Source organism: Cynara cardunculus (genome assembly GCF_001531365.2).
Source record: "Cynara cardunculus var. scolymus isolate 2C chromosome LG 13, CcrdV1, whole genome shotgun sequence".
NCBI classification, from domain to species: domain Eukaryota; kingdom Viridiplantae; phylum Streptophyta; class Magnoliopsida; order Asterales; family Asteraceae; genus Cynara; species Cynara cardunculus.
Genome location: NC_037540.1, coordinates 12907562 through 12918525, shown reverse-complemented (window position 1 = coordinate 12918525; position 10964 = coordinate 12907562). Strand labels below are relative to the sequence as shown.

The window sequence follows — 10964 nt, the reverse complement described above, 5'->3', positions numbered from 1 at the left end:
GCGGCGACTACTTTTGAGGTGGACCGATATTTACGGGAACGGGATGAGGTGCTAACGGAACTTAAGGTACAGTTGCATCGGGCCCAACAAATCATGAAGACTCATGCGGATGGCAAGCGGAGAGATGTTTGTTTTCAAGCGGGTGACCGGGTTTACTTGAAATTGAGGCCGTACAGACAGATTTCGGTGGCTCATCGGGCTAATATGAAGTTGGCTCCACGGTTTTACGGACCCTTTGAAGTATTGGAACGGGTGGGAGCGGTTGCCTATAAATTAAAACTGCCGCCATCGTCGACCATACATCCGGTGTTCCATGTGTCRCAGTTGAAAGCGGCGATAGGAGACCAGCGGGTRGAAYTRGAGCTACCTGCAGGTCTAGATGAAGGTATGAAGATGGGTTGTCGGCCGGTGGATGTGCTCGGAACTCGTAAAGGTGATCAAGGCTTGGAAGTTCTRATTCAGTGGGAGGGCTTAACGCGTGRGGAATCCACATGGGAGCTGATGGATCAGATGGTAGAGTTGTTTCCTGCCTTTCACCTTGAGGACAAGGTGAATTTTCGGGGCGGGAGTRATGATACGTCTCAGGCCGACCCACACTGGGGTCGGATATATCAGCRTCGCAAAAGAGAAGCAGGAAACAAGTAGAGGGGGTTGTTTGCAATTTCCTTATTCTTAATTAATTGATTAGGAAARTTATTAATTAGTTTATTAGGATAAATATGTTTTCCTATTTTTTAGGATTAGGGTATATCTTTTAGGATTAGGGTACGGCTTTATTTAAGGGACCGGCCACCCCATTGTTGGCATTCATTCTAGTATTTTGATTCTTGTCGTAGACATTGGAGATTACTGGGTCTCGAATTCCARGGTTTATTTTAATAAGCATCCGATTAGTGGTACTTTTGGCCGCTAATCTTGATTTTGCCAATTGATTCATATCATATATTTAGATTATAAGAAATAGAAGAAAAGCATCAAAACCCAATGGAACTGCCAAATGCTAATAAAGCCTCCCTGGTGTAATATATCATTAAGATTCTAGTTCTCGAAAGATGAGTGTAGAAGAAATGTAAATCTTAGGTTCATTGTGTGGCCACACAATGAAGAATAAGATTAGAAAAAGAAGATACATGGGAGGAGTGCATAGAAGGATGCAGTGGAGAATCTAAAGCATCACCACATCAGATGGTTTTGGTCCTATCTGACATAGACCATTGAATGCTCAGAAATTTGAACTGTTGTAAGTGAGGAGAGGTTGAGGTTGGCCAAGATTCACATAGGTAAGTACAGCAGAGAGATTTGGGTGAGTGGATATACATTCTCAAATCTAAGAAGTTTGTGAAAGCCTTTTATTGCTCTTTGATGGAAGTTGGATGCTTGATGGTTTAATTACCTAATCAATTCCTTGATGAAGTTGGACTTAGACTTGTAGGAGTGCATAGAAGGATGCTTGATTCAACCAAGGATGAATGAAAAAGGAGAACTAGACTACCAGAGTGAGAAATTGGGGGTAAACACGAAATTTTAAGGATGTTCATTTTGCCATTACATGCTGGCTTCTATTTTCTGCAAAAATACCCTCACTTTTATCTTTTCTTGTATTATGATTGTTATTGTTAATTTGGGTGTAATGGGGGAGGGGGAGAATACTGGAGACTCTAGTGGTATCTTATGAAATCTTTATTGTCATTTGGCAGATGAAGCTGGGATTCAAATACCTGATCAGCAGTCTGTTGTGGGCCTGGTTGCCCAACCTTGTACCTCCGGCAAAAGGCATGGCAAAGTTTCAGCCGTTCCTATTTGGTTTATCATTCCAAGTCGTAACCTAATGTCTTTCTTTATGATTAATACTTACTACTTAGTAGTTACTTATGATACTGTTCATTGATGGATATATGTGCTCTAGCCTCATCATTCTGTTATTCGAAATAACTATTCTTATACAACAGTTCATCCAAATGTAAATCAAGCGGAACCACTTTTCCGTTGAAAAGTTCATTTGTTTTATCCTTTGGTGCTAACGTGTAGTAGTAGACAGACCAATTTGAGACGTGAGACTTCACATTTACTTTTAGTAGACAGACCAATTTGAGAATGGATCCATTAGCTACACCAGGCTAGATGAATATTTCAGCTAACTCATCTACAGCTATTGATTGGACCAACAGCCAAGATATGCCTATCTGACCTTCATATTAGAAGAAAGGCTTATGCTTTACTACAGGTCAGATAGGGTGAACTAATCTTGGTCATTGGATACAATTTTTAATGGCTATGAGGTCAGGTTGCTAAATGCGTCACAAAAATCTCAGGGTACTCCATATATAAGAACTTTTCTTTCTTGTGTAGTGCAGCACATAAATTATGCTGTATATATCTTTTGTTTACAGTAGTTTCGTTCATCTGCAGAGTGCTGATTGCATATCAGAATGGAGTGATAATATTATGGGATGTTTCTGAAGATAAGGCTGTACTTGTCAGAGCCCATAAAGATCTCCAACTGAAGGATGAAATAATTATTCGTTCTACAAGTGATGTCAAACGTGAAAGTCTCAGTTATAAATCGGAGGATGAGCAGGCAGAGAAGGAGATAAGTGCTCTCTGTTGGGTTTCTTCTGACGGGTCAATGCTTGCTGTTGGTTATGTAGATGGAGATATTCTGTTATGGAATTTATCAACTACAATCTCTACCAAAGATCAAAAAGCAAATAAATCATCTAATAATGCCATTAAGTTAAGATTTTCTTCAGGTGACAGAAGACTCCCAGTCATTGTTCTGCGTTGGTCTGCAAACAGTGCTCATAATGGTAATGGAGGTCAACTTTTTGTCTATGGAGGTGATGATATTGGATCGGAGGAAGTCCTAACGGTATCATTAAAAGCCTTCTTATCTTCCCTGTCAATTGTATTATTATTATTATACCCAGCCCAACCATACATGTTAACTTTCTTAATCATTGTCTTCGATGTGGTTTTTGTCTTTTAGTACATCTAGTATCATCTGACATTTGCTCAATGTTGAGCATCTTTAAACCAGCTTTATGCTCTTCTTTGTCTTTATTAGAGCTTATTTTGTCATATAGATATGCTTCTTATCTTTGGCATCTGTCATTTTTAATCCTCTGTTGCCCAAATTTTGTAATAGTGTTTCTTTATAAGGCGATGGCATTTTTCTCCGATAAAATATGGTGATGATGTTCGTGTACAACATCATTGGTATCCAATCATCATATAGAACTCCGATCTTCTTTCCACTTGCTCCAACCAACATATAGATTGTCAATAATGTTTTCACTTTTGAAACTTTCTATCTTAATTCATTTGATGTTATATATACATATATATATATATATAGAGAGAGAGAGAGAGAGAGAGAGAGAGAGGGAGGTTCAAGGGGAAACCCCAAAAAATGAAAAACTGAGGAACAACCTTGTAACTGTTAATCTGGACGGTATGCACAAGTAATTGAAGTTGTTTTTTGGTTTTTATGAGTGTGTGCATGTTACAAATTACTAGTATGCACATGTGCATAGCGTACATATGAACGATTACCAGAGTGTTCCTCAATTTTTCATTTTTTTGCTGTTTTCCCTACCTGATCCTATAAATATATGTATGCATTGTTTTTTGAATTTCCTGGATGCTAGATTTTTATTCAGAAACTATTTTTTATTCCTGTTTTTTTCATCAATATCGAGATAGAAAACCATATTTTGGATAAATGAAAACTAGTCTGCTAGTCTAACAAGTTTCCCAAGGAGTTTTCTTTGAATCCTTTGTAGCACTTAATCAGACTTCAATTAAGTTTAAACTTACACTGAACAGTTGGTGTAGCTTTAGATGAAAATAGAATTTCCCGTGATCCAAATATTAATGCTAGGAGTAGCTTTCCAAGCAAATGCAGAAAATTAGAATATGCAGTTACCTGTTTGATTCTATACAATCAACTGTTACCAAAGGTTGCATAAATTAATCATCTGCCTTTTGCAGATCTTGAATCTTGATTTGTCATCTGGACTAGAAGCTCTGAAGAGTATTAAGCGCTCAGACCTTACGCTTAATGGTCCTTATGCGGATATAGTATTGGTACCTGGTGTTGGTGCATCTGAGAGTAGTTATACTACACTTTTTGTGTTGACCAGCCCAGGACAATTGCATGTTTATGATGATGATTGCTTGTCTGGACTAATATCTGCTCCAGAGAAGCATGCTGTAAATGCAGTTCAGTGCTCTGTAACTTTACCAACGGTTGAACCATATATGACTATCACAAAGCTCTGTTCGATACAAAAAGATGGGAATTTACAAAGAGTTCTAAAGGAGGTTGTAAATACCTGCTAGCCTCAGCTTGCTTATCATAGTCTTTCTTTTATTGCATGTCAGTGCTAAGTTTCTCTCTATGTCCATTTTCATGTTTGAAGACAGTTTTGGCTGCAAAACATGAACTAGCATCTTCTACAACTACAGGGAGTGCACAGTGGCCTGTGAGTGGTGGCTTTCCCAGTCAACTATCCTCAGATGAAAATATTGGAGTTGAGAGAATATATATTGCAGGGTATCAAGATGGCTCCGTCCGAATATGGGAGGCCACATTTCCGGTTTTCTCACAAATTTTTGTTCTAACTTTCCAGGTTAGTGCTATGGGTGCAGTATTATAAAATCTATACAAACAAACTTCATTGAATTTTATAAATCATTCGTCTAAATGAATGGCAGCAACTTCATAATTGGAGCTTAACATATGTGCCCAGGTGGAAGGTACCGAAGTTCCTGGTGCAAGTGCACCAATATCATCCTTGGATTTTAACTCTACAACATCAAGCTTAGCTGTCGGCAATGATTGTGGTCTGGTACAAACCTTTTTGTTGAAATTACTTCTGATCCATGAAACTGCAACATTTCACTTGAGACTTAGTTTTATTTGACTACTTTCAAATATCTAAAACAAAACTAGTGGGCCCAAATTACTACAGTCATTTATTTGTAATGATGATGGGAAATAGGTAATCTTGACTTGGAAACTTACCTGAAAAGTAAATTGTTGCAAATTTTATGAGCTGAAGGAAGTATTAACTGTTTATAGATGATAGATGCCTGGTTATATGTAGTTTCCATTCGATAACTGTTTAGTATGTGTGGTATGTACAGGTTCATCTACTTAAGCTAGTTGGAGAATCTGAAGAAAAAAATGCATACCTTGTGACAGAAACCAAGCGTGAAGGTGCCTTTTTGTTACAGTTGCATTCATACTTCTGTTTGTATGTTACCTTTGCCTCAGTCTGAAGTTAATTACTGCTCTCAGAGGAACTCAAGCATGTCTGCATAATGACATAATTGAATATCATAACCGCAATTATCATACGGATGGAGACAAATTAAAGTGGCTGTGACCACATAGTTAACCGTTATTCTGCTACTCCTTTATTCCTAAACTAGAGCACATTTTTCTGAAATAATGAGAACTATTAAACAATTTTCTTCATTCCCAGCTTAACATATGGATGTTGAGAGTTTTACAGGTGTTGCTATAATGATACAGTGGTGAAGGCACATTTCTGGTTGTTTATGTGCTTCAAATTGTTCTATGTTTTCCTTAATCCTTATGGCACAAGTAATTCAATACTGGACTGGTACCAATTTTTAAGATCTTATGGTGAAAGGCATTTCTGGTGTGAGTTTTTGGGAATTTTAGATGCTTGTTTCATTCAGAAATTTCACATGGGGTAAACTTTTAGGAGATCCACATGGGGTTGGGATTGATTTTATGTAATGTGCTTCAAATTCCTTAATCCTTATGGCACTAGTGGTTCAATACTGGAATGGTACCAATTTTTAAGATCCTATGGTGAAAGGCTTTTCTGGTGTGAATTTTTGGGAATTTAAGATGCTTGTTTCATTCAGAACTTTCACATGGGGTAAACTTTTAGGAGATCCACATGGGGATGGGATTGATTTTATGTAATGTGCTGGAGTCTTGGGAATTTGAAAGTTGGTGAATGTTTATGCAAGGTGAATATTCTTGTCTTTATTTCTTTGTAAAGAAACTGTCACCTTTTGGTTGTAACGTGCATGTGGCATGATTTAGTGAATGGCCCATACAGTGAAGTCTAAGAAACCTAGGATTTCTCATTTGGGATGAGAAAGACTGTGCATAATGCTTATGAATAAACTGTGAACAAGGGCATTCTCGAAAAGCATGATTATTATTTTAAGAGCAACCAAGAATACATAGATCCCAAGGGTCAATGATGGGCAGACAGCCTGACACTTGATGAAACTTAAGTTACTAGCATAGACACAAAAACACTGAAGACGCAATTAACCCTTGCTCTTAACAGGCTGATCTTGGCAAGTGTGATGTCAGAGTACCCACTCTCTAATAGTCATGATAAATAGGAACAAACAAAAGCTAAAAATGTGCTGATCTATAGGGTGATTAAATTTTTGTCTGTGTTCAATGAGAAATCTGGTCTACTTGAGAGTGCAACAAGAACATAATAGCAACACCACTGAAAACTCTATTGCTGGAATTCCTTCTGAAGTTTTATTCATTCTTCTTTTATTTATTAATTGAGTAGACACTGCATATGCTTTACAGAAATTGATTTGCACCATGGGAATGGATGGCAATCAACAGCCGTATTTTCTCTTCTAGATTCTCCTGTGCGAAGTCTACAATATACATTTTCTGGATCTAGAATTGTTGTTGGACATGAATGTGGTAAGGTAAGCATCATAACGACGGTGTTTGAATTTTAAGTTGATTGGAAATTCAAAGCTTCGAAGCATCATTACTAACTCATTTTTGCATATTAGGTTGCCGTACTAGATGTTCAATCATCATCAGTAGTGTTTCTTACAGATCTTTTAGTCAGCTCTAGTTCTCCGGTCGTTTCTCTGGCCATGAAAACATATTCACAAACTGATACTGATGATTCTGAGCAATCTGGAAACACATCTCCAAGTGATCCACCAAAGGAAGTGGCTTTCATATTGACCAAAGACGCACAAATCATCCTTGTGGATAGTAGTAGTGGTAAAAAAATCTGCTCCCAGTCAGTAAATCCGAAGGAGTCAGCTGCAATCTCTTTATACATTTTAGGCAAGTTGCAATTGTTACACTAAGAAATGTTATTAGGTAATTTATTTATGTTTATCTTTGAACATTCTTGTTGTTTCTAAGGGAACCTGTTTGCTTGCAGAGGAAAAGTTTTCTGTCCCAGAATTGTCGGTACAGAATACTGTGAACTCATCCCAGGACTCCACAGATGGAAAGGAGTCTTTACAGTCCCACACTGAGCCAGACAGTGATTCAACTGAAGTAAATATCTCGAGTGAAGGCATTGAATTGTGGAAGAATTTTGTTGACTCGCTGATCTTAGTTTGTTGTGAGGATTCAATGCTTTTATACTCAACCAAGTCTCTAATTCAGGTGCACACTTGGTTTTACGTCATCTTCAGGTTCATCTTTGTTGCTGCATTATATTAATATATAGCCTATCAGGGGGAGCCAGACTTCATCTGCAAAGTTGATTTAGAGAAACAATGTTGCTGGACTACTATCTTCAAGAAAAATGAACTGGAATCAGGAGTGGTTTTAGTATATTCGACTGGGGTTGTTGAGATCAGGTCAAGTATTTATTCCTTCAAAAACTTTTGTATAAGGAGCATATTATGTGGTTTTAACCTATCAGTTGGTCGATTTATCCGACCTCGGGCTATTGCGCGTCTTTACAATTGTTCCTACTTAATGGATTGGTACTTCATCCTATATAAGACATAAGTGCTGCTTTACCTGATTAGCCTGACTCGTATTCAGTGCCATTACTCAAATGATTCTATCCCACATTTCTGTAGTACGCCTGTACCCTTATAGGCGTGACCACATTAGCACTCCATCCCTGTTGATAAAGTACCTAAAGGCCCATTATTAGGGGAAGTAAATACGAAGAATGACAGTAGCGTAGGAAAGATAATTAACGAGGTTATGTGAGAGATATGAGATACTATTTGACAATGTGATATTATACAACTGAATAGGCATCTATCCTGTTTACATATTTTTTCGCAGTTATAACAGTTTGTCATGTAAACATACGGTGCATCTTTTGATAGGTTGTACAGAAGCCTGTTGCTGAGTCATGAACTTATCTTGTTGCAGGTCCTTGCCAGACCTTAAAGTGCTGGCAGAAACTTCTATAATGTCCATTCTTAGATGGAACTTCATGACTAACATGGAGAACACAATGAGTTCTTCTGGTAATGGGCATATAACAATGGTTAGCTTTTTCCTCTCTCCGTCATCTAATTGCTATCATCTGTGTTTGATATTCTTCTTTAATTGTCTCCACTACTTTTGGTCGAAGAGAAACTAAAGGCTTTGTTGCGACTGAGTACTCTTGGCACAAGAGAATGGAATCTGTCCATTTGCCTCTTACGCTCTCCATCATAAGAAAGTTGTAACAGCTAAACCTACAAGCATGCTAATAGAAGTGTTTGACTATTTGCCAATGTCTAGCTTATCTTCAATCATGATGAAATAGGGGTGGTCTTGGTTTTCAAAATCTTGTGGACCATATTAAATTCAATACTACAAATAATGGTAATGATGACAAAGGGGAAACTAGATAGTTAGTTTAGAAGCTGGCCCAAGATGGCTTTAATTATAATGAGACATCCCAAAGTGGCAATTGTTGCGATTTTCATAGAAGGGAGTATGATATCAGTTTACAAGTATTGAGAGTATCCACTTAGATTTATATGCAAGGCTTCATTCTTGTGGTGATCTTTTTCTTATTCCTTGATCTTTACATTTGGATCCATAGGAGGGGGGGGGGGGGGGGTTACTCCCTCCGTCCCCGAAAAAGTGTCGACATTTCCATTTTAATTTGTACCGTAATAAGTGTTCTAAGTGTATACATTCCAATCTATCCTTAATTACGGTAAACTTGTTATTTAGTTATTTAAAAAGTGAAATGATTACACATTTCTATAACTGTGTGCCTTTTTTGTTGTGAACATTTATTTTGGGACGGAGTGAGTAACATTTAAATCCTGTGCCTTATGCATAGATGGAGGCTTTATCACCAAGCTACCGAATTGCAATTGTGTGCTACTAGGCTTGTCATGAGAGCCAACCTAGCACAGGCCTTAAAAACTCAAAATCTAAAATATTTAACTAATGCAGAATCTTGAAAAAGAATATATATATCTTTTAAACATTTAATCAAGTCTGAGCTCTTTTTGAGTGTAGTTATTGTGGTTAGAGTACATGGGCGTGTTGGATGGAACAGGCTGATGAAGTGAATAATTGTTGTCTGATTTCAGCCCAAGGGTCATATAATCAGGTTAAACAGGCTGAAATAGTGCTTAACAATGTAGTGATTCACCCAGAATTGGGTCAAAGTATATATGTTGATGGGCGTTTTGCATGCTCCTTGAATACTTAGCGTTGTTAAGTTTCTTTATTAACTTTCTTTAATTTCAACATCTTGGCAATCAGCATGATGAAAATAGAGGTCTTCATGACTATATTTTTATGCAATATCAAATTTTCTTGATACAGCTTGTAATTGTACTTCAATTTTTTTAATTTTGGTTATTTGATCTATTAGGTGTATGGGCGTGAACTTGCTATTATATCTCTTTTCACCTCTGAAAATGACTTCAGGTCTGTCTGTCTGTCTCTCTCTCTCTTTCTCTCTTACACACATGCTCATGTATGTGCACAATCACGACTCCCCTTCTCTGCCATACAACCTACTGATTCATCGCTTTTGGCATCATTTAGGATCCCAGAGGCTCTACCTCGTCTTCATGATAAAGATGTTGCGGAAGCTGCAGAGGCTGCTCTTAAATTCTCTCTTAGCCAGAAGAACAAACAGGTTGATTTCTAGATTGTTCTTTCGCTTCCTAGAACTCCTGAATTCATTCGCATTTTGTTGCTACAGACTGCACCAACAGGACTACTTGGTGGTATCATCAAGGGCATAAAGCGAGAAAAAGAAAATGAGAATGTGAATATTGAAGAAACTCGAGACGTTCTTGTTCCTAAGCTAGAAGCCTTGTTTTCTAGGGCACCTTTTTCAGTTTCAGATTTAGATTTGGGAGATGACTTTGATGAACCAATCAAATCAGGTTCTACATTGAGAGAGAACTTTGATGAGCCAATCAAATTAGGTTCCACATTTTTCTTTCTCTTCTTTTCCTCCATCATTTCATGCCTTTTCTTTATTCCTTTTTGAATATTTTAACTTTCTGTTCAGTTGTAGAGAGAATCGAGGTCGAACCGAAGTCCCCTACACTATCTCCTCAGACTCAGAGCCAGACTGAGACAAGTATACTAAACCTTTGAATTCTTTTGCAGAACATAATTTGGCTTTGGCATACACTAACCATTTCTGTTGTGTCATATAGACAAGCAAACAGAGAGGGATAGATTACTTGAAGGTGGCTCTGCCATAACAGAACCAAAAGCTAGGACAGCAGAGGAAATCAAGGCGAAATATCGAAAGACTGCGACTGGGGTAACTTCCCTTAGAAAGTACAATAGTACTCAAGAATAATGGTTCTTTTTATTCTGTAACCCTGTTGAATGTTTTGGATCATTTAGGATACAGCAGCCATGGCACTAGAAGCAAAAGACAAGCTTCTCGAACGCCAAATGAAACTTGAGGTATTTGGACCCCCCTCCCAAAAAGCAAAGATTTAGCCATCATATATCTATATTACTTTTGCATTCCTTTATAATCCTATCTGCGGGTGGGATATACTGGTTTTGTTTGGTTGGGTTTGATAATCCTATCTTAAAAAAACTTTCCCCTTAATCTTTGGCTTTCATTTGTGCTTTCTATTTGTGTTACTTACCGTTTCCACAAGCTGGGGTCTTATCAGTAACAGCACCTGCCTATATCCTACCCTCCCAAAAAGCAAAGATTTAGCCATCATTTATCTATATTACTTTT

At 37.7% G+C, this 10964-nt stretch overlaps 1 protein-coding gene across 1 annotated transcript in view; it reads left to right on the top strand.

Annotated features, from left to right (window-relative positions):
* LOC112524114 overlaps positions 1-10964 on the top strand; it is a 22129-nt gene that overhangs the window by 9438 nt on the left and 1727 nt on the right. Inside the window, exons 7-23 of the mRNA XM_025133769.1 lie at positions 1698-1773; positions 2410-2869; positions 3991-4323; positions 4422-4631; positions 4752-4850; positions 5149-5221; positions 6599-6726; positions 6817-7102; positions 7203-7432; positions 7505-7629; positions 8162-8279; positions 9615-9670; positions 9791-9884; positions 9951-10179; positions 10266-10337; positions 10417-10526; positions 10613-10675. Of these exons, the coding sequence (XP_024989537.1) occupies positions 1698-1773; positions 2410-2869; positions 3991-4323; positions 4422-4631; positions 4752-4850; positions 5149-5221; positions 6599-6726; positions 6817-7102; positions 7203-7432; positions 7505-7629; positions 8162-8279; positions 9615-9670; positions 9791-9884; positions 9951-10179; positions 10266-10337; positions 10417-10526; positions 10613-10675 (2762 nt within the window). The remainder of the gene's footprint in view (positions 1-1697; positions 1774-2409; positions 2870-3990; positions 4324-4421; positions 4632-4751; positions 4851-5148; positions 5222-6598; positions 6727-6816; positions 7103-7202; positions 7433-7504; positions 7630-8161; positions 8280-9614; positions 9671-9790; positions 9885-9950; positions 10180-10265; positions 10338-10416; positions 10527-10612; positions 10676-10964) is intronic.